We start from the raw sequence: 20,284 nt of genomic DNA on the forward strand, positions 1-20,284 counted from the left end.
TGGACTGGACTTTCACACTATTATGTTAGATCCACTTTGGACTGGACTCTCACACTATTATGTTAGGAAGAACTTCCCAAAACAATATTTGATCTCCGTTGCACTAAGTGTGTTCGGTTCTTATGTCCGCAAAAGCTTGCTACTTTCCAGAGTCAAAAATCATGGTGCAAATCATTTGACAAAAGGAGCCCGGTATGATGGAATCAGCGAAGAAGACACATTTTTTTGTAATTTGGATGGACATGGAAACACAAGCAGGTTCTTGATGAGGATTTATTTATCTGTGACGGTCATACATTGAGCAAGATCACGGGACATAGGGCCGATACATTATAATACGATGCAAATCATTCGACAAAAGGATGTATCAAAAAATGTTAATGATCATTTACTAAACTGAAACATTCAACAATGTGACCAGGACTAGATCAGGACTAATTCACACCAGCAGGTTTATGATGATGATTTACTGTCATTTAGCAAGATCACACGGCTCTGCATTAGCGATCAAATCAACGTTACGCAATGAATTTTAAAACCGCGCTCAGTAAGATGTCGATGCGTCTTACTTGGCACTCATAACTTTATCAGACTCGGTGGTTTTTACATGCACCGCAGTGTAAGCCACACCAGTGTAGTTGCCAGTGGAATTGAAGACCAGCTGGCTGCCGTTCAGGCATGTGATTTTCACTTTGGCCCTGTACTCCAGGTCGATGACTGCTCGTCCCACTGACAACTCCACGCTCACGGTCTTTCCTGCCGGGACCTTCACGTTGATCTCATCTGATTCTGTTATGGTCTCCGTGTGGGTCATTGCGGAGGACTGCTCAGCTCCCACGGTCAGACTAAACCCACCAGACACCTCCACCAGATCTGGGATCCCAGCTGAAACGGTCATGCTGACGGTGGACTCAATCTTCGTGGTGGTGCTCCAGGTGTTAGACTTGGTCACAGATCTGCTGTACGAACATTTCTGCTCCTGAACCGCACTAGTGTCGTTGTGGTAAGACACCGATTTGATGTATTCCTTGTTGACCTGGAGGAAACAACCAGCCCGCCCACACACAGACATAGAAAAACACAAATAGATGCGTGTTGTTACAATAGTACTTAATATCCAGGACAGAAAATATCAACATATATTTAAAGTGATGAAGCAAATTAGATTAAAAAACATACATGTATATATTTTTTATTACTTTAGACCAGGGGTCACCAACCTTTTTGAAAGCAAGAGATACTTCTTGGGTACTGATTAATGCCAAGGGCTACCAGTTTGATACACACTTAAATAAATTGCCAGAAATAGCCAATTCGCTCAATTTACCTTAATAAATAAATCTATATATATGAAAAAAAATGGGCATTTCTGTCTGTCATTCCGTAGTACATTTTTTCTCCTTTTACGGAAGGTTTTTTTGTAGAGAATAAATGATGAAAAAAAACACGTATTTGAACGGTTTAAAAGAGGCGAAAAAACGAAAAAAATGAAAATACAATTTCGACTCTTTAAAATTCAAAATTCAATCGAAAAAATAAAAAGAGAAAAACTGACTAATTCGAATCTTTTTGAAAAAAATTAAAAACAGAATTTACGGAACATCATTAGTCATTTTTCCTGATTAAGATTAATTTTAGAATGTTGATGACATGTTTTAAATAGGTTAAAATCCAATCTGCATTTTGTTAAAATATATAACAAATTGGACCAAGCTATATTTCTAACAAAGACAAATCATTATTTCTTCTAGATTTTCCAGAACAAAAATGTTAAAAGAAATTCAAAAGACTTTGAAATAAGATTTACATTTGATTCTACAGATTTTATAGGTTTGCCAGAATAATTTTCTTTGAAGAAATATTCCACAAATATTCTTCGTCGAAAAAACAAGCTGAAATGAATAATTGAATTTAAATGTATTTATTATTCTCTAAAATAAAAAAAATAAAAAACTTTAACATTGATTTAAAATTGTCAGGAAAGAAGAGGTAGGAATTTGAAAGGTAAAAATGTAAATGCGTTTTAAAACTACTAAAATCATTTTTAAGGTTGTATTTTTTCTCTGAAAGTTATAAGAAGGAAAGTAAAACAATAAATGCAAGACCAAGTCTTTAAAAATGTTTCTTGGATTTTCAAATTCTATTTGAGTTTTGTCTCTCTTAGAATTAAAAATGTCAAGCAAAGCGAGACCAGCTTGCTAGTAAATAAATACAATTTAAAAAAATTGAGGCAGCTCACTGGTAAGTGCTGCTATTTGAGCTATTTTTAGAACAGGCCAGCGGGCGACTCATCTGGTCCTTACGGGCGCGGGCGTTGGTGACCCCTGCTTTAGACAGTGAAACGTCAAATTTGAAATATGACACTATTTCATTGACCTATTGTAATCAAACAAAGACATTACAGTCAACCCAATATCAAACAACAATGTTTATGGGGGACAAGACTCATCAAGTTGTCTTTTATGAAACAATTGGTGGGCTGAAAAGCTTTGGATCACAACAAATTCTTCTTTTTTTCAGTTAATAAGAACCTTGTGACAACTAAAATTCAGATTTTAGGCGTTAAGAAGGAAAAAGTAATTAAGAAATATTGCCTTTATCTTGCCACACTCTGACTCAGGTGTTCCAGTCATAGTACCACTCACCTTGGGTGTGTACAAGGCCAGGCTGGGATAGGTCATGTCGGTTAGCACAGACGACTTGATGGCGCTGATGAAGAGGAACCCCAAGCAGTCGATGTCTGAGCCATAGTTACCCACCAGCCCCAGGCAGACTCCAGACCCCACGTCGATAGAGTATTCGGTCTTCAGGGGCCAGTCGGTCATGTGTGCAAAGAACTCGCGGCCAGCAGTCGTCCAGAACCTGATGCCACCCAGACGAGTCCCGGCGCCGTTCCCCCACAGGGACAGCTTGGTGATGCGCTCGCCTAGATTGAACGTGAACTCACTGAAAGTTTCTGCGTTCCCAAAGGTCTTCACACGCCCGTCGGTCAGTTCAGCCCGCACGGCTTTGATCTGCCAGCCAGCCACTGCCACTCCAATCTTCTTGAGGGTGGCACCATTTTCTATGCCATCAAACTCAAATCGAGTGCCTCCATTTCCACCAATGAGATGAAGTGTAGTTGCCATGTTCAATGACCTGAAACAGAAATGTTACTGGACTTCCTAAAGACCTGCAGAAGAGTGTGTAAGATGACTTTTCCATATCAGATGTTCAAAGGCTGGGCTGTAGGTCTCTACTCACCTTTCAACTCACCTTCCTGATACCTCAGAAACACAAACCAAGAAAGCAGTGACAACCGAGGTTCTGTAATGTGGAGGTTCTTCTCTCGATGTGGCTTGCAAGGTAAAGGACTCCCCTTTTTATAGAAAGAAGAGGGTTAACATGCATTAGAACTCACATCCTGTTGTTGAGGATGAACAAAGCAAGTCAGGATTTACTAAGAAATAAATGAGACGAGTGTAATCATCTGACATCTGGAGTAAGAATTTTTATACACTCTTTGTGAATTTGGAGGACTTGATGCACAAATACAAAACCAAGCCAGGATAGATTTGTGGCATCATTTAAGACCAGATGTGCATACTCACAAGTCGAAGACTGGACAGATGGTATCGGACCGATAAGAAGTGCAGGGACTCTGTAGTCAGACTACTGATGAGAGTCCTTGGAACCTCTGGCTTTTATAGGCAATGAGGTTGGAATTGCGAAATCACAGATTCTATAGATGGGGAAACTTTTAAGGAACTGGAAGACACATCTGGGTGTGACTTCTTAACCAAGGAAATGCTTAGCCAAGGAAATGCTGTTGACCCTCTGTGGAGTTCACCTTTGTTATCTAATGCAGATTTCTCGAGAAAATAGCCCATGTTTTAATCGAGCCCTGGCCAAAAAAAAGACAGGGAGCGAAAAAAGACATCTAAAAATCTATATTATATCATCTTCACATTTGAAAAACGCATGCATATCTAATAACATAATAAGTACAGGGTATCAATGGGTGTGTGTGTGTGTGTATATTTTACCCCCAGAATATTGACATTAATGTGGCACTGTGAGTTTGTTCTTACAGGAACTGTGTGTGCTTTGTTCCCCTTTTTGTGTGTCCCACCTCTTAGATGAGAAGATCAGTTCAGATTTTGGTTAACAGAGTAAAAAACTAAGGTTTTGCATGGCCAATGTCTTCTATAAATGCATACGTGTCCCACTTATGGTCGGTTTTCTGCACGTCATCTTCATCACTAAAGGAAACATCGCTGACATTTTCAAGCATATTTCTTTGTCTCTTTTTTTTTAGTCCTCAACTTCTACAGGTATCAGCAAATCGAATTTAATGTTTTTGAGAGCCAGTTTTTAATGCCACTTGAAAAAAATGTAATGCCACTGTTATGTACTGTTTATGTTTGTAGTCAAAAACCTACAATTGTCTACAGACACATGACACATATGATTGCCAGCATTTCATAATGATGATGTTGAATAGTTTAACAGTTTACATGAACTATCAATCAATCAATCAATCAATGTTCACTTATATAGCCCTAAATCACAAACGTCTCAAAGGGCTGCACAAGCCACACCGACATCATCTGCTCAGATCCCACATAAGGGCAATGAAAAACTCAACCCAATGGGATGAAATTGAGAAACCCATTATGTTAAATCCACTATGGACTAGATTCTCACACTATTATAGTAGATCCACTATGGACTGGACTCTCACACTATTATGTTGGATCCACTATGGACTGGACTCTCACACTATTATGTTAGATCCACTATGGACTGGACTCTCACACTATTATGTTAGATCCACTATGGACTGGACTCTCACACTATTATGTTAGATCCACTATGGACTGGACTCTCACACTATTATGTTAGATCCACTATGGACTGGACTCTCACACTATTATGTTAGATCCACTATGGACTGGACTCACACTATTATGTTAGATCCACTATGGACTGGACTCTCACTCTATTATGTTAGATCCACTATGGACTGGACTCTCACATTATTATGTTAGATCCACTATGGACTGGACTCTCACACTATTATGTTAGATCCACTTTGGACTGGACTCTCACTTTATTATGTTGGATCCACTATGGACTGGACTCTCACTCTACTATGTTTAATCCACTATGGACTGGATTCTCACTTTATTATGTTAGATCCACTATGGACTGGACTCTCACTCCATTATGTTAGATCCACTATGGACTGGACTCTCACACTATTATGTTAGATCCACTATGGACTGGACTCTCACTTTATTATGTTAGATCCACTATGGACTGGACTCTCACTCTATTATGTTAGATCCACTATGGACTAGACTCTCTCACTATTATGTTAGATCCACTATGGACTGGACTCTCACTCTATTATGTTAGATCCACTATGGACTGGACTCTCACACTATTATGTTAGATCCACTATGGACTGGACTCTCACACTATTATGTTAGATCCACTATGGACTGGATTCTCACTTTATTATGTTAGATCCACTATGGACTGGATTCTCACTCTATTATAATAGATCCACTATGGACTGGACTCTCACTCTATTATGTTAGATCCACAATGGACTGGACTTTCACACTATTATGTTAGATCCACTTTGGACTGGACTCTCACTCTATTATGTTAGATCCACTATGGACTGGACTCTCACACTATTATGTTAGATCCACTATGGACTGGACTCTCACTCTATTATGTTTAATCCACTATGGACTAGACTCTCACACTATTATGTTAGATCCACTATGGACTGGATTCTCACTTTATTATGTTAGATCCACTATGGACTGGACTCTCACTCTATTATAATAGATCCACTATGGACTGGACTCTCACTCTATTATGTTGGATCCACTATGGACTGGACTTTCACACTATTATGTTAGATCCACTATGGACTGGACTCTCACACTATTATGTTAGATCCACTATGGACTGGACTCTCCCACTATTATGTTAGATCCACTATGGACTGGATTCTCACTTTATTATGTTAGATCCACTATGGACTGGACTCTCACTCTATTATAATAGATCCACTATGGACTGGACTCTCACTCTATTATGTTGGATCCACTATGGACTGGACTTTCACACTATTATGTTAGATCCACTATGGACTGGACTCTCACACTATTATGTTAGATCCACTATGGACTGGACTCTCACACTATTATGTTAGATCCACTATGGACTGGACTCTCACACTATTATGTTAGATCCACTATGGACTGGACTCTCACACTATTATGTTAGATCCACTATGGACTGGACTCTCACACTATTATGTTAGATCCACTATGGACTGGACTCTCACACTATTATGTTAGATCCACTATGGACTGGACTCTCACTCTATTATGTTAGATCCACTATGGACTGGACTCTCACATTATTATGTTAGATCCACTATGGACTGGACTCTCACACTATTATGTTAGATCCACTTTGGACTGGACTCTCACTTTATTATGTTGGATCCACTATGGACTGGACTCTCACTCTACTATGTTTAATCCACTATGGACTGGACTCTCACTCTATTATAATAGATCCACTATGGACTGGACTCTCACTCTATTATGTTGGATCCACTATGGACTGGACTTTCACACTATTATGTTAGATCCACTATGGACTGGACTCTCACACTATTATGTTAGATCCACTATGGACTGGACTCTCACACTATTATGTTAGATCCACTATGGACTGGACTCTCACACTATTATGTTAGATCCACTTTGGACTGGATTCTCACTTTATTATGTTAGATCCACTATGGACTGGACTCTCACTCTATTATAATAGATCCACTATGGACTGGACTCTCACTCTATTATAATAGATCCACTATGGACTGGACTCTCACTCTATTATGTTGGATCCACTATGGACTGGACTTTCACACTATTATGTTAGATCCACTTTGGACTGGACTCTCACACTATTATGTTAGGAAGAACTTCCCAAAACAATATTTGATCTCCGTTGCACTAAGTGTGTTCGGTTCTTATGTCTGCAAAAGCTTGCTACTTTCCAGAGTCAAAAATAATGGTGCAAATCATTTGACAAAAGGAGCCCGGTATGATGGAATCAGCGAAGAAGACACATTTTTTTGTAATTTGGATGGACATGGAAACACAAGCAGGTTCTTGATGAGGATTTATTTATCTGTGACGGTCATACATTGAGCAAGATCACGGGACATAGGGCCGATACATTATAATACGATGCAAATCATTCCACAAAAGGATGTATCAAAAAATGTTAATGATCATTTACTAAACTGAAACATTCAACAATGTGACCAGGACTAGATCAGGACTAATTCACACCAGCAGGTTTATGATGATGATTTACTGTCATTTAGCAAGATCACACGGCTCTGCATTAGCGATCAAATCAAAGTTACGCAATGAATTCTAAAACCGCGCCCAGTAAGATGTCGATGCGTCTTACTTGGCACTCATAACTTTATCAGACTCGGTGGTTTTTACATGCACCGCAGTGTAAGCCACACCAGTGTAGTTGCCAGTGGAATTGAAGACCAGCTGGCTGCCGTTCAGGCATGTGATTTTCACTTTGGCCCTGTACTCCAGGTCGATGACTGCTCGTCCCACTGACAACTCCACGCTCACGGTCTTTCCTGCCGGGACCTTCACAGTGATCTCATCTGATTCTGTTATGGTCTCCGTGTGGGTCATTGCGGAGGACTGCTCAGCTCCCACGGTCAGACTAAACCCACTAGACACCTCCACCAGATCTGGGATCCCTGCTGAAACGGTCATGCTGACGGTGGACTCAATCTTCGTGGTGGTGCTCCAGGTGTTAGACTTGGTCACAGATCTGCTGTACGAACATTTCTGCTCCTGAACCGCACTAGTGTCGTTGTGGTAAGACACCGATTTGATGTATTCCTTGTTGACCTGGAGGAAACAACCAGCCCGCCCACACACAGACATGGAAAAACACAAATAGATGCGTGTTGTTACAATAGTACTTAATATCCAGGACAGAAAATATCAACATATATTTAAAGTGATGAAGCAAATTAGATTAAAAAACATACATGTATATATTTTTTATTACTTTAGACCAGGGGTCACCAACCTTTTTGAAACCAGGAGATACTTCTTGGGTACTGATTAATGCCAAGGGCTACCAGTTTGATACACACTTAAATAAATTGCCAGAAATAGCCAATTCGCTCAATTTACCTTTAGTAAATAAATCTATATATATATGAAAAAAAATGGGTATTTCTGTCTGTCATTCCGTAGTAAATTTTTTCTCCTTTTACGGAAGGTTTTTTTGTAGAGAATAAATGATGAAAAAAAACACGTATTTGAACGGTTTAAAAGAGGCGAAAAAACGAAAAAAATGAAAATACAATTTCGACTCTTTAAAATTCAAAATTCAATCGAAAAAATAAAAAGAGAAAAACTGACTAATTCGAATCTTTTTGAAAAAAATTAAAAACAGAATTTACGGAACATCATTAGTCATTTTTCCTGATTAAGATTAATTTTAGAATGTTGATGACATGTTTTAAATAGGTTAAAATCCAATCTGCACTTTGTTAGAATATATAACAAATTGGACCAAGCTATATTTCTAACAAAGACAAATCATTATTTCTTCTAGATTTTCCAGAACAAAAATGTTAAAAGAAATTCAAAAGACTTTGAAATAAGATTTACATTTGATTCTACAGATTTTATAGGTTTGCCAGAATAATTTTGTTTGAAGAAATATTCCACAAATATTCTTCGTCGAAAAAACAGAAGCTAAAATGAATAATTGAATTTAAATGTATTTATTATTCTTTACAATAAAAAAAAAAACTTTAACATTGATTTAAAATTGTCAGGAAAGAAGAGGTAGGAATTTAAAAGGTAAAAATGTAAATGTGTTTAAAAATCCTAAAATCATTTTTAAGGTTGTATTTTTTCTCTGAAAGTTATAAGAAGGAAAGTAAAACAATAAATGCAAGACCAAGTCTTTAAAAATGTTTCTTGGATTTTCAAATTCTATTTGAGTTTTGTCTCTCTTAGAATTAAAAATGTCAAGCAAAGCGAGACCAGCTTGCTATTAAATAAATACAATTTAAATAAATAGAGGCAGCTCACTGGTAAGTGCTGCTATTTGAGCTATTTTTAGAACAGGCCGGCGGGCGACTCATCTGGTCCTTACGGGCGACCTGGTGCCCGCGGGCACCACGTTGGTGACCCCTGCTTTAGACAGTGAAACGTCAAATTTGAAATATGACACTATTTCATTGACCTATTGTAATCAAACAAAGACATTACAGTCAACCCAATATCAAACAACAATGTTTATGGGGGACAAGACTCATCAAGTTGTCTTTTATGAAAAAATTGGTGGGCTGAAAAGCTTTGGATCACAACAAATTCTTCTTTTTTTCAGTTAATAAGAACCTTGTGACAACTAAAATTCAGATTTTAGGCGTTAAGAAGGAAAAAGTAATTAAGAAATATTGCCTTTATCTTGCCACACTCTGACTCAGGTGTTCCAGTCATAGTACCACTCACCTTGGGTGTGTACAAGGCCAGGCTGGGATAGGTCATGTCGGTTAGCACAGACGACTTGATGGCGCTGATGAAGAGGAACCCCAAGCAGTCGATGTCTGATCCGTAGTTACCCACCAGCCCCAGGCAGACTCCAGACCCCACGTCGATAGAGTATTCGGTCTTCAGGGGCCAGTCGGTCATGTGTGCAAAGAACTCGCGGCCAGCAGTCGTCCAGAACCTGATGCCACCCAGACGAGTCCCGGCGCCGTTCCCCCACAGGGACAGCTTGGTGATGCGCTCGCCTAGATTGAACGTGAACTCACTGAAAGTTTCTGCGTTCCCAAAGGTCTTCACACGCCCGTCGGTCAGTTCAGCCCGCACGGCTTTGATCTGCCAGCCAGCCACTGCCACTCCAATCTTCTTGAGGGTGGCACCATTTTCTATGCCATCAAACTCAAATCGAGTGCCTCTATTTCCACCAATGAGATGAAGTGTAGTTGCCATGTTCAATGACCTGAAACAGAAATGTTACTGGACTTCCTAAAGACCTGCAGAAGAGTGTGTAAGATGACTTTTCCATATCAGATGTTCAAAGGCTGGGCTGTAGGTCTCTACTCACCTTTCAACTCACCTTCCTGATACCTCAGAAACACAAACCAAGAAAGCAGTGACAACCGAGGTTCTGTAATGTGGAGGTTCTTCTCTCGATGTGGCTTGCAAGGTAAAGGACTCCCCTTTTTATAGAAAGAAGAGGGTTAACATGCATTAGAACTCACATCCTGTTGTTGAGGATGAACAAAGCAAGTCAGGATTTACTAAGAAATAAATGAGACGAGTGTAATCATCTGACATCTGGAGTAAGAATTTTTATACACTCTTTGTGAATTTGGAGGACTTGATGCACAAATACAAAACCAAGCCAGGATAGATTTGTGGCATCATTTAAGACCAGATGTGCATACCCACAAGTCGAAGACTGGACAGATGGTATCGGACCGATAAGAAGTGCAGGGACTCTGTAGTCAGACTACTGATGAGAGTCCTTGGAACCTCTGGCTTTTATAGGCAATGAGGTTGGAATTGCGAAATCACAGATTCTATAGATGGGGAACATTTTAAGGAACTGGAAGACACATCTGGGTGTGACTTCTGAACCAAGGAAATGCTTAGCCAAGGAAATGCTGTTGACCCTCTGTGGAGTTCACCTTTGTTATCTAATGCAGATTTCTCGAGAAAATAGCCCATGTTTTAATCGAGCCCTGGCCAAAAAAAAGACAGGGAGCGAAAAAAGACATCTAAAAATCTATATTATATCATCTTCACATTTGAAAAACGCATGCATATCTAATAACATAATAAGTACAGGGTATCAATGGGTGTGTGTGTGTGTATATTTTACCCCCAGAATATTGACATTAATGTGGCACTGTGAGTTTGTTCTTACAGGAACTGTGTGTGCTTTGTTCCCCTTTTTGTGTGTCCCACCTCTTAGATGAGAAGATCAGTTCAGATTTTGGTTAACAGAGTAAAAAACTAAGGTTTTGCATGGCCAATGTCTTCTATAAATGCATACGTGTCCCACTTATGGTCGGTTTTCTGCACGTCATCTTCATCACTAAAGGAAACATCGCTGACATTTTCAAGCATATTTCTTTGTCTCTTTTTTTTTAGTCCTCAACTTCTACAGGTATCAGCAAATCGAATTTAATGTTTTTGAGAGCCAGTTTTTAATGCCACTTGAAAAAAATGTAATGCCACTGTTATGTACTGTTTATGTTTGTAGTCAAAAACCTACAATTGTCTACAGACACATGACACATATGATTGCCAGCATTTCATAATGATGATGTTGAATAGTTTAACAGTTTACATGAACTATCAATCAATCAATCAATCAATCAATCAATGTTCACTTATATAGCCCTAAATCACAAACGTCTCAAAGGGCTGCACAAGCCACACCGACATCATCTGCTCAGATCCCACATAAGGGCAATGAAAAACTCAACCCAATGGGATGAAATTGAGAAACCCATTATGTTAAATCCACTATGGACTAGATTCTCACACCATTATAGTAGATCCACTATGGACTGGACTCTCACTCTATTATGTTAGATCCACAATGGACTGGACTCTCACACTATTATGTTAGATCCACTATGGACTGGACTCTCACACTATTATGTTAGATCCACTATGGACTGGACTCTCACACTATTATGTTAGATCCACTATGGACTGGACTCTCACACTATTATGTTAGATCCACTATGGACTGGACTCTCACACTATTATGTTAGATCCACTATGGACTGGACTCTCACACTATTATGTTAGATCCACTATGGACTGGACTCACACTATTATGTTAGATCCACTATGGACTGGACTCTCACTCTGTTATGTTAGATCCACTATGGACTGGACTCTCACATTATTATGTTAGATCCACTATGGACTGGACTCTCACACTATTATGTTAGATCCACTTTGGACTGGACTCTCACTTTATTATGTTGGATCCACTATGGACTGGACTCTCACTCTACTATGTTTAATCCACTATGGACTGGATTCTCACTTTATTATGTTAGATCCACTATGGACTGGACTCTCACTCCATTATGTTAGATCCACTATGGACTGGACTCTCACACTATTATGTTAGATCCACTATGGACTGGACTCTCACTTTATTATGTTAGATCCACTATGGACTGGACTCTCACTCTATTATGTTAGATCCACTATGGACTGGACTCTCACTCTATTATATTAGATCCACTATGGACTGGACTCTCACTCTATTATATTAGATCCACTATGGACTGGACTCACACACTATTATGTTAGATCCACCATGGACTGTACTCTAACTCTATTATGTTAGATCCACTATGGACTGGACTCTCACACTATTATGTTGGATCCACTATGGACTGGACTCTCACTCTATTATGTTTAATCCACTATGGACTGGACTCTCACACTATTATGTTAGATCCACTATGGACTGGATTCTCACTTTATTATGTTAGATCCACTATGGACTGGATTCTCACTCTATTATGTTAGATCCACTATGGACTGGATTCTCACTCTATTATGTTCGATCCACCATGGACTGTACTCTCACTCTATTATGTTAGATCCACTATGGACTGGACTCTCACACTATTATGTTAGATCCACTATGGACTGGACTCTCACTCTATTATGTTTAATCCACTATGGACCGGACTCTCACACTATTATGTTAGATCCACTATGGACTGGACTCTCACACTATTATGTTAGATCCACTATGGACTGGACTCTCACTCTATTATGTTTAATCCACTATGGACTGGACTCTCACACTATTATGTTAGATCCACTATGGACTGGATTCTCACTTTATTATGTTAGATCCACTATGGACTGGATTCTCACTCTATTATAATAGATCCACTATGGACTGGACTCTCACTCTATTATGTTGGATCCACTATGGACTGGACTCTCACACTATTATGTTATATCCACTATGGACTGGACTCTCACTCTATTATGTTAGATCCACAATGGACTGGACTTTCACACTATTATGTTAGATCCACTATGGACTGGACTCTCACTCTATTATGTTTAATCCACTATGGACTGGACTCTCACACTATTATGTTAGATCCACTATGGACTGGATTCTCACTTTATTATGTTAGATCCACTATGGACTGGATTCTCACTCTATTATAATAGATCCACTATGGACTGGACTCTCACTCTATTATGTTGGATCCACTAAGGACTGGACTCTCACACTATTATGTTATATCCACTATGGACTGGACTCTCACTCTATTATGTTAGATCCACAATGGACTGGACTTTCACACTATTATGTTAGATCCACTTTGGACTGGACTCTCACACTATTATGTTAGGAAGAACTTCCCAAAACAATATTTGATCTCCGTTGCACTAAGTGTGTTCGGTTCTTATGTCTGCAAAAGCTTGCTACTTTCCAGAGTCAAAAATAATGGTGCAAATCATTTGACAAAAGGAGCCCGGTATGATGGAATCAGCGAAGAAGACACATTTTTTTGTAATTTGGATGGACATGGAAACACAAGCAGGTTCTTGATGAGGATTTATTTATCTGTGACGGTCATACATTGAGCAAGATCACGGGACATAGGGCCGATACATTATAATACGATGCAAATCATTCCACAAAAGGATGTATCAAAAAATGTTAATGATCATTTACTAAACTGAAACATTCAACAATGTGACCAGGACTAGATCAGGACTAATTCACACCAGCAGGTTTATGATGATGATTTACTGTCATTTAGCAAGATCACACGGCTCTGCATTAGCGATCAAATCAAAGTTACGCAATGAATTCTAAAACCGCGCTCAGTAAGATGTCGATGCATCTTACTTGGCACTCATAACTTTATCAGACTCGGTGGTTTTTACATGCACCGCAGTGTAAGCCACACCAGTGTAGTTGCCAGTGGAATTGAAGACCAGCTGGCTGCCGTTCAGGCATGTGATTTTCACTTTGGCCCTGTACTCCAGGTCGATGACTGCTCGTCCCACTGACAACTCCACGCTCACGGTCTTTCCTGCCGGGACCTTCACGTTGATCTCATCTGATTCTGTTATGGTCTCCGTGTGGGTCATTGCGGAGGACTGCTCAGCTCCCACGGTCATGCTAAACCCACCAGACACCTCCACCAGATCTGGGATCCCTGCTGAAACGGTCATGCTGACGGTGGACTCAATCTTCGTGGTGGTGCTCCAGGTGTTAGACTTGGTCACAGATCTGCTGTACGAACATTTCTGCTCCTGAACCGCACTAGTGTCGTTGTGGTAAGACACCGATTTGATGTATTCCTTGTTGACCTGGAGGAAACAACCAGCCCGCCCACACACAGACATGGAAAAACACAAATAGATGCGTGTTGTTACAATAGTACTTAATATCCAGGACAGAAAATATCAACATATATTTAAAGTGATGAAGCAAATTAGATTAAAAAACATACATGTATATATTCTTTATTACTTTAGACCAAGGGTCACCAACCTTTTTGAAAGCAAGAGATACTTCTTGGGTACTGATTAATGCCAAGGGCTACCAGTTTGATACACACTTAAATAAATTGCCAGAAATAGCCAATTCGCTCAATTTACCTTTGATAAATAAATCTATATATATATGAAAAAAAATGGGCATTTCTGTCTGTCATTCCGTAGTACATTTTTTCTCCTTTTACGGAAGGTTTTTTGTAGAGAATAAATGATGAAAAAAAACACGTATTTGAACGGTTTAAAAGAGGCGAAAAAACAAAAAAAATGAAAATACAATTTCGACTCTTTAAAATTCAAAATTCAATCGAAAAAATAAAAAGAGAAAAACTGACTAATTCGAATCTTTTTGAAAAAAATTAAAAACAGAATTTACGGAACATCATTAGTCATTTTTCCTGATTAAGATTAATTTTAGAATTTTGATGACATGTTTTAAATAGATTAAAATCCAATCTGCACTTTGTTAAAATATATAACAAATTGGACCAAGCTATATTTCTAACAAAGACAAATCATTATTTCTTCTAGATTTTCCACAAAAAAAATGTTAAAAGAAATTCAAAAGACTTTGAAATAAGATTTACATTTGATTTTATAGGTTTGCCAGAATAATTTTGTTTGAAGAAATATTCTACAAATATTCTTCGTCGAAAAAACAGAAGCTAAAATGAATAATTGAATTTATATGTATTTATTATTCTTTACAATTAAAAAAAAACTTTAACATTGATTTAAAATTGTCAGGAAAGAAGAGGTAGGAATTTAAAAGGTAAAAATGTAAATGTGTTTAAAAATCCTAAAATCATTTTTAAGGTTGTATTTTTTCTCTGAAAGTTATAAGAAGGAAAGTAAAACAATAAATGCAAGACCAAGTCTTTAAAAATGTTTCTTGGATTTTCAAATTCTATTTGAGTTTTGTCTCTCTTAGAATTAAAAATGTCAAGCAAAGCGAGACCAGCTTGCTAGTAAATAAATACAATTTAAAAAAATTGAGGCAGCTCACTGGTAAGTGCTGCTTTTTGAGCTATTTTTAGAACAGGCCAGCGGGCGACTCATCTGGTCCTTACGGGCGCGGGCGTTGGTGACCCCTGCTTTAGACAGTGAAACGTCAAATTTGAAATATGACACTATTTCATTGACCTATTGTAATCAAACAAAGACATTACAGTCAACCCAATATCAAACAACAATGTTTATGGGGGACAAGACTCATCAAGTTGTCTTTTATGAAACAATTGGTGGGCTGAAAAGCTTTGGATCACAACAAATTCTTCTTTTTTTCAGTTAATAAGAACCTTGTGACAACTAAAATTCAGATTTTAGGCGTTAAGAAGGAAAAAGTAATTAAGAAATATTGCCTTTATCTTGCCACACTCTGACTCAGGTGTTCCAGTCATAGTACCACTCACCTTGGGTGTGTACAAGGCCAGGCTGGGATAGGTCATGTCGGTTAGCACAGACGACTTGATGGCGCTGATGAAGAGGAACCCCAAGCAGTCGATGTCTGAGCCATAGTTACCCACCAGCCCCAGGCAGACTCCAGACCCCACGTCGATAGAGTATTCGGTCTTCAGGGGCCAGTCGGTCATGTGTGCAAAGAACTCGCGGCCAGCAGTCGTCCAGAACCTGATGCCACCCAGACGAGTCCCGGCGCCGTTCCCCCACAGGGACAGCTTGGTGATGCGCTCGCCTAGATTGAACGTGAACTCACTGAAAGTTTCTGCGTTCCCAAAGGTCTTCACACGCCCGTCGGTCAGTTCAGCCCGCACGGCTTTGATCTGCCAGCCAGCCACTGCCACTCCAATCTTCTTGAGGGTGGCACCATTTTCTATGCCATCAAACTCAAATCGAGTGCCTCCATTTCCACCAATGAGATGAAGTGTAGTTGCCATGTTCAATGACCTGAAACAGAAATGTTACTGGACTTCCTAAAGACCTGCAGAAGAGTGTGTAAGATGACTTTTCCATATCAGATGTTCAAAGGCTGGGCTGTAGGTCTCTACTCACCTTTCAACTCACCTTCCTGATACCTCAGAAACACAAACCAAGAAAGCAGTGACAACCGAGGTTCTGTAATGTGGAGGTTCTTCTCTCGATGTGGCTTGCAAGGTAAAGGACTCCCCTTTTTATAGAAAGAAGAGGGTTAACATGCATTAGAACTCACATCCTGTTGTTGAGGATGAACAAAGCAAGTCAGGATTTACTAAGAAATAAATGAGACGAGTGTAATCATCTGACATCTGGAGTAAGAATTTTTATACACTCTTTGTGAATTTGGAGGACTTGATGCACAAATACAAAACCAAGCCAGGATAGATTTGTGGCATCATTTAAGACCAGATGTGCATACTCACAAGTCGAAGAGTGGACAGATGGTATCGGACCGATAAGAAGTGCAGGGACTCTGTAGTCAGACTACTGATGAGAGTCCTTGGAACCTCTGGCTTTTATAGGCAATGAGGTTGGAATTGCGAAATCACAGATTCTATAGATGGGGAAACTTTTAAGGAACTGGAAGACACATCTGGGTGTGACTTCTGAACCAAGGAAATGCTTAGCCAAGGAAAAATTAACGCCACTGTTATGCACTGTTTATGTTTAGAGTCAAAAGCCTACAATTGTCTAAAGACACACGACTCACTAGCATTTCATAAGGATAATGTTGAATAGTTTTACAGTTTACATGAACTATCAATCAATTAATCAATGTTTACTTATATAGCCCTGAATCACAAGTGTCTCAAAAGGCTGCACAAACCACAACGATATCCTCGGCTCAGATCCAACATCAGGGCAAGGAAAAACTCAACCCAATGAGATGAGTATGTAACGGTACGTGTATTTGTATTGAACCGTTTCGGTACAGGTTTTTTTTTTTCTAAGCTAAAGTCTTAACAAGCTGCTTTGCTTCTTCTGCCTCAGCACCCAGCATTGTCCCACCCACACAACCATCTGGTTACATTAAAAAGCAGTAGCGGCTAATCGCTCCGGTAGCTCAGTAAGTAGAGTGGAGGGCTGTAATTGCTTATGCTGAAATCCCTGGTTCAAATCCAGCTCGATGAATCACTCATTACGTTTTTACCATGAATTGATTAACGGAATGTCTTATTGTGGCAGTCCGCTCCCTGTATGATCAGTGCCAGAGCTTGGTCCGCATTGCTGGCAGTAAGTCGGACACATTTCCAGTGAGGGTTGGACTCCGCCAAGGCTGTCCTTTGTCACCGATTCTGTTCATAACTTTTATGGACAGAATTTCTAGGCGCAGCCAAGGCGTTGAGGGGTTCCGGTTTGGTGGCCACGGGATTAGGTCTCTGCTTTTTGCAGATGATGTAGTCCTGATGGCTTCATCTGGCCGGGATCTTCAGCTCTCACTAGATCGGTTTGCAGCCGAGTGTGAAGCGACCGGAATGAGAATCAGCACCTCCAAGTCTGAGTCCATGGTTCTCGCCCGGAAAAGGGTGGAGTGCCATCTCCGGGTTGGGGAGGAGACCCTGCCCCAAGTGGAGGAGTTCAAGTACCTAGGAGTCTTGTTCACGAGTGGGGGAAGAGTGGATCGTGAGATCGACAGGCGGATCGGTGCGGCGTCTTCAGTAATGCGGACGTTGTATCGATCCGTTGTGGTGAAGAAGGAGCTGAGCCGGAAGGCAAAGCTCTCAATTTACCGGTCGATCTACGTTCCCATCCTCACCTATGGTCATGAGCTTTGGGTCATGACCGAAAGGATAAGATCACGGGTACAGGCGGCTGAAATGAGTTTGGGTCTCTCCCTTAGAGATAGGGTGAGAAGCTCTGCCATCCGGGAGAAACTCAACGTAAAGCCGCTGCTCCTCCACATCGAGAGGAGCCAGATGAAGTGGTTCGGGCATCTGGTCAGGATGCCACCCGAACGCCTCCCTAGGGATGTGTTTAGGGCACGTCCAACCGGTAGGAGGCCACGGGGAAGACCCAGGACACGTTGGGAAGACAATGTCTCCCGGCTGGCCTGGGAACGTCTCGGGATCCCCCGGGAAGAGCTAGACGAAGTGGCTGGAGATAGGGAAGTCTGGGCTTCCCTGCTTAGGCTGCTGCCCCCGCGACCCGACCTCGGATAAGCGGAAGATGATGGATGGATGATTAACGTGGATCCCGACTTAAAGAAGTTGAAAAACTTATTCGGGTGTTACCATTTAGTGGTCAATTTTACGGAATATGTACTGAACTGTGCAATCTACTAATAAAAGTTTCAATCAATCAATCAACAGTGCGTATTCAGAACGCATGTAAAAAAAAAAAAAAATAATAATTCCCAGTCCACAAGTATCCTCATTCACAACACGTTCTTAGATTTCCATGTTATGATTAATGTTCGCATTATTTATTGACTGTATTTAAAAAAGATAAAAATATATTTTTATTTGAATGAAGATATGAAATAATCCGCCAAGGCTGTCCTTTGTCACCCATTCTGTTCATAACTTTTATGGACAGAATTTCTAGGCGCAGTCAAGGCGTTGGGGGGTTCCGGTTTGGTGACCGCAGGATTAGGTCTCTGCTTTTTGCAGATGATGTGGTCCTGATATACGTAAATGCAGCCTAACAACCTCGTGGGAAAAGCTGTTGGTGAGTCTGGTGGTGCGAGAGCCGAGGCTCTTGTATCTCGGAGCCAGCACCCCGATCCAAAGTCCAGCTGCACAGCCAAATCCCCGCTTTGACGCACAACCTCAGCACACACCTCATCCTAATGTGAACCCACCCGAAATCCAACGCTGTATTGTGGAACACGTAGTGAAGAACGATGAAACTTCAATGCATCTCTCATCACACCGACTCAGGGCGTTTCCTGGGAGATCACCAAGACCCCAACATGAATCGGACTATGATGCATGGCGTTCGGGGGTAGATCTCCTCCTGAAAGATCCATCTGTTTCGGATCTGCAGCAGTCCCGTAAAATCTTTGAGAGTCTCTGCTGTTATGGTAAAGCATCTACAAGCTGACACACCTCCTGCGACTTACCTGCAAATGCTTGACTCCGCCTATGGGACGGTCCAGGCCGGTGATTAACTGTATACCACATTTAAAGCATTTAATCGTGTCTGTCCTACTCTCTCCGAGTCGTAATCTAGGCTTCTGATTTAGCCCAATATTGAGAACTTCTACTATACTAGCTAAAGTACCTGCTACATAAAACCGATAGATGGCTAGATATACACTTTTCTCTCTGGTTAAGGATCAGAACCATTGGGTGAGGCTACGGTTCATAGGTCCGGAACAATGTAAATACAAGAGATAACATACTGTTTAAGTACATAGGCTAGGTTGTTACTCTCTACTCGGTGAGGTCCATACTCTAAAACAGGGGTGCCCACACTTTTTCTGCAGGCGAGCTACTTTTCAATTGACCAACTCGAGGGGATCTACCTCATTTATATATATCATTTATATTTATTTATTTATGAAAGAGACATTTTTGTAAACAAGTTAAATGTGTTTTTATGATAATACAAGCATGTGTAACACATATAGATGTCTTTCTTTCACGAAGACAAGAATATAAATTGGTGTATTACCTGATTCTGATGACTCGCATTGATTGGAATCAGACAGTAATGATGATAACGCCCACATTTTCAAATGGAGGAGAAAAAAAGTT

The 20,284-nt window shown here is 40.1% G+C and overlaps 3 protein-coding genes across 6 annotated transcripts; all 3 read right to left on the reverse strand.

Moving 5' to 3' along the window:
• Positions 1-259: 259 nt before the first annotated feature.
• Positions 260-3,744, reverse strand: LOC133540480 (aerolysin-like protein). Of its 2 annotated transcripts, none has more exons than XM_061883110.1 (4): positions 3,591-3,744; positions 3,256-3,358; positions 2,646-3,138; positions 260-1,036 (listed from the first exon to the last, which is right to left on the reverse strand). In XM_061883110.1, exons 3-4 carry the CDS (start codon positions 3,126-3,128, stop codon positions 566-568), a joined length of 954 nt encoding a protein of 317 aa, XP_061739094.1. In that variant the 5' UTR covers positions 3,129-3,138; positions 3,256-3,358; positions 3,591-3,744; the 3' UTR covers positions 260-565. The 2 variants fall into 2 exon arrangements, with proteins under 2 accessions (XP_061739094.1, XP_061739093.1); XM_061883109.1 differs by having other exon boundaries at positions 3,244-3,358.
• A 3,440-nt stretch (positions 3,745-7,184) lies between these two features.
• Positions 7,185-10,686, reverse strand: LOC133540481 (aerolysin-like protein). 2 transcript variants are annotated; one of them, XM_061883112.1, is made up of 4 exons: positions 10,533-10,686; positions 10,198-10,300; positions 9,588-10,080; positions 7,185-7,961 (listed from the first exon to the last, which is right to left on the reverse strand). In XM_061883112.1, the coding sequence occupies exons 3-4, from the start codon at positions 10,068-10,070 to the stop codon at positions 7,491-7,493; spliced, it is 954 nt and encodes a 317-aa protein (XP_061739096.1). In that variant the 5' UTR covers positions 10,071-10,080; positions 10,198-10,300; positions 10,533-10,686; the 3' UTR covers positions 7,185-7,490. The 2 variants fall into 2 exon arrangements, with proteins under 2 accessions (XP_061739096.1, XP_061739095.1); XM_061883111.1 differs by having other exon boundaries at positions 10,186-10,300.
• A 3,002-nt stretch (positions 10,687-13,688) lies between these two features.
• Positions 13,689-17,149, reverse strand: LOC133540487 (aerolysin-like protein). 2 transcript variants are annotated; one of them, XM_061883125.1, is made up of 4 exons: positions 17,009-17,149; positions 16,674-16,776; positions 16,064-16,556; positions 13,689-14,465 (listed from the first exon to the last, which is right to left on the reverse strand). In XM_061883125.1, the coding sequence occupies exons 3-4, from the start codon at positions 16,544-16,546 to the stop codon at positions 13,995-13,997; spliced, it is 954 nt and encodes a 317-aa protein (XP_061739109.1). In that variant the 5' UTR covers positions 16,547-16,556; positions 16,674-16,776; positions 17,009-17,149; the 3' UTR covers positions 13,689-13,994. The 2 variants fall into 2 exon arrangements, with proteins under 2 accessions (XP_061739109.1, XP_061739108.1); XM_061883124.1 differs by having other exon boundaries at positions 16,662-16,776; positions 17,009-17,148.
• Positions 17,150-20,284: the final 3,135 nt, after the last annotated feature.

Source organism: Nerophis ophidion, linkage group LG22, assembly GCF_033978795.1.
Source record: "Nerophis ophidion isolate RoL-2023_Sa linkage group LG22, RoL_Noph_v1.0, whole genome shotgun sequence".
In the NCBI taxonomy this organism is placed as follows: domain Eukaryota; kingdom Metazoa; phylum Chordata; class Actinopteri; order Syngnathiformes; family Syngnathidae; genus Nerophis; species Nerophis ophidion.

Bases quoted from the DNA above. Each gene is read 5' to 3' on its own strand.
- LOC133540480 (XM_061883110.1), bottom strand. From the start codon at position 3,128: ATGGCAACTACACTTCATCTCATTGGTGGAAATGGAGGCACTCGATTT. The intron at 1,037-2,645 runs GTGAGTGGTACT...TGTTTCCTCCAG, and splicing joins TGGCCTTGTACACACCCAAG to GTCAACAAGGAATACATCAA.
- LOC133540481 (XM_061883112.1), bottom strand. From the start codon at position 10,070: ATGGCAACTACACTTCATCTCATTGGTGGAAATAGAGGCACTCGATTT. The intron at 7,962-9,587 runs GTGAGTGGTACT...TGTTTCCTCCAG, and splicing joins TGGCCTTGTACACACCCAAG to GTCAACAAGGAATACATCAA.
- LOC133540487 (XM_061883125.1), bottom strand. From the start codon at position 16,546: ATGGCAACTACACTTCATCTCATTGGTGGAAATGGAGGCACTCGATTT. The intron at 14,466-16,063 runs GTGAGTGGTACT...TGTTTCCTCCAG, and splicing joins TGGCCTTGTACACACCCAAG to GTCAACAAGGAATACATCAA.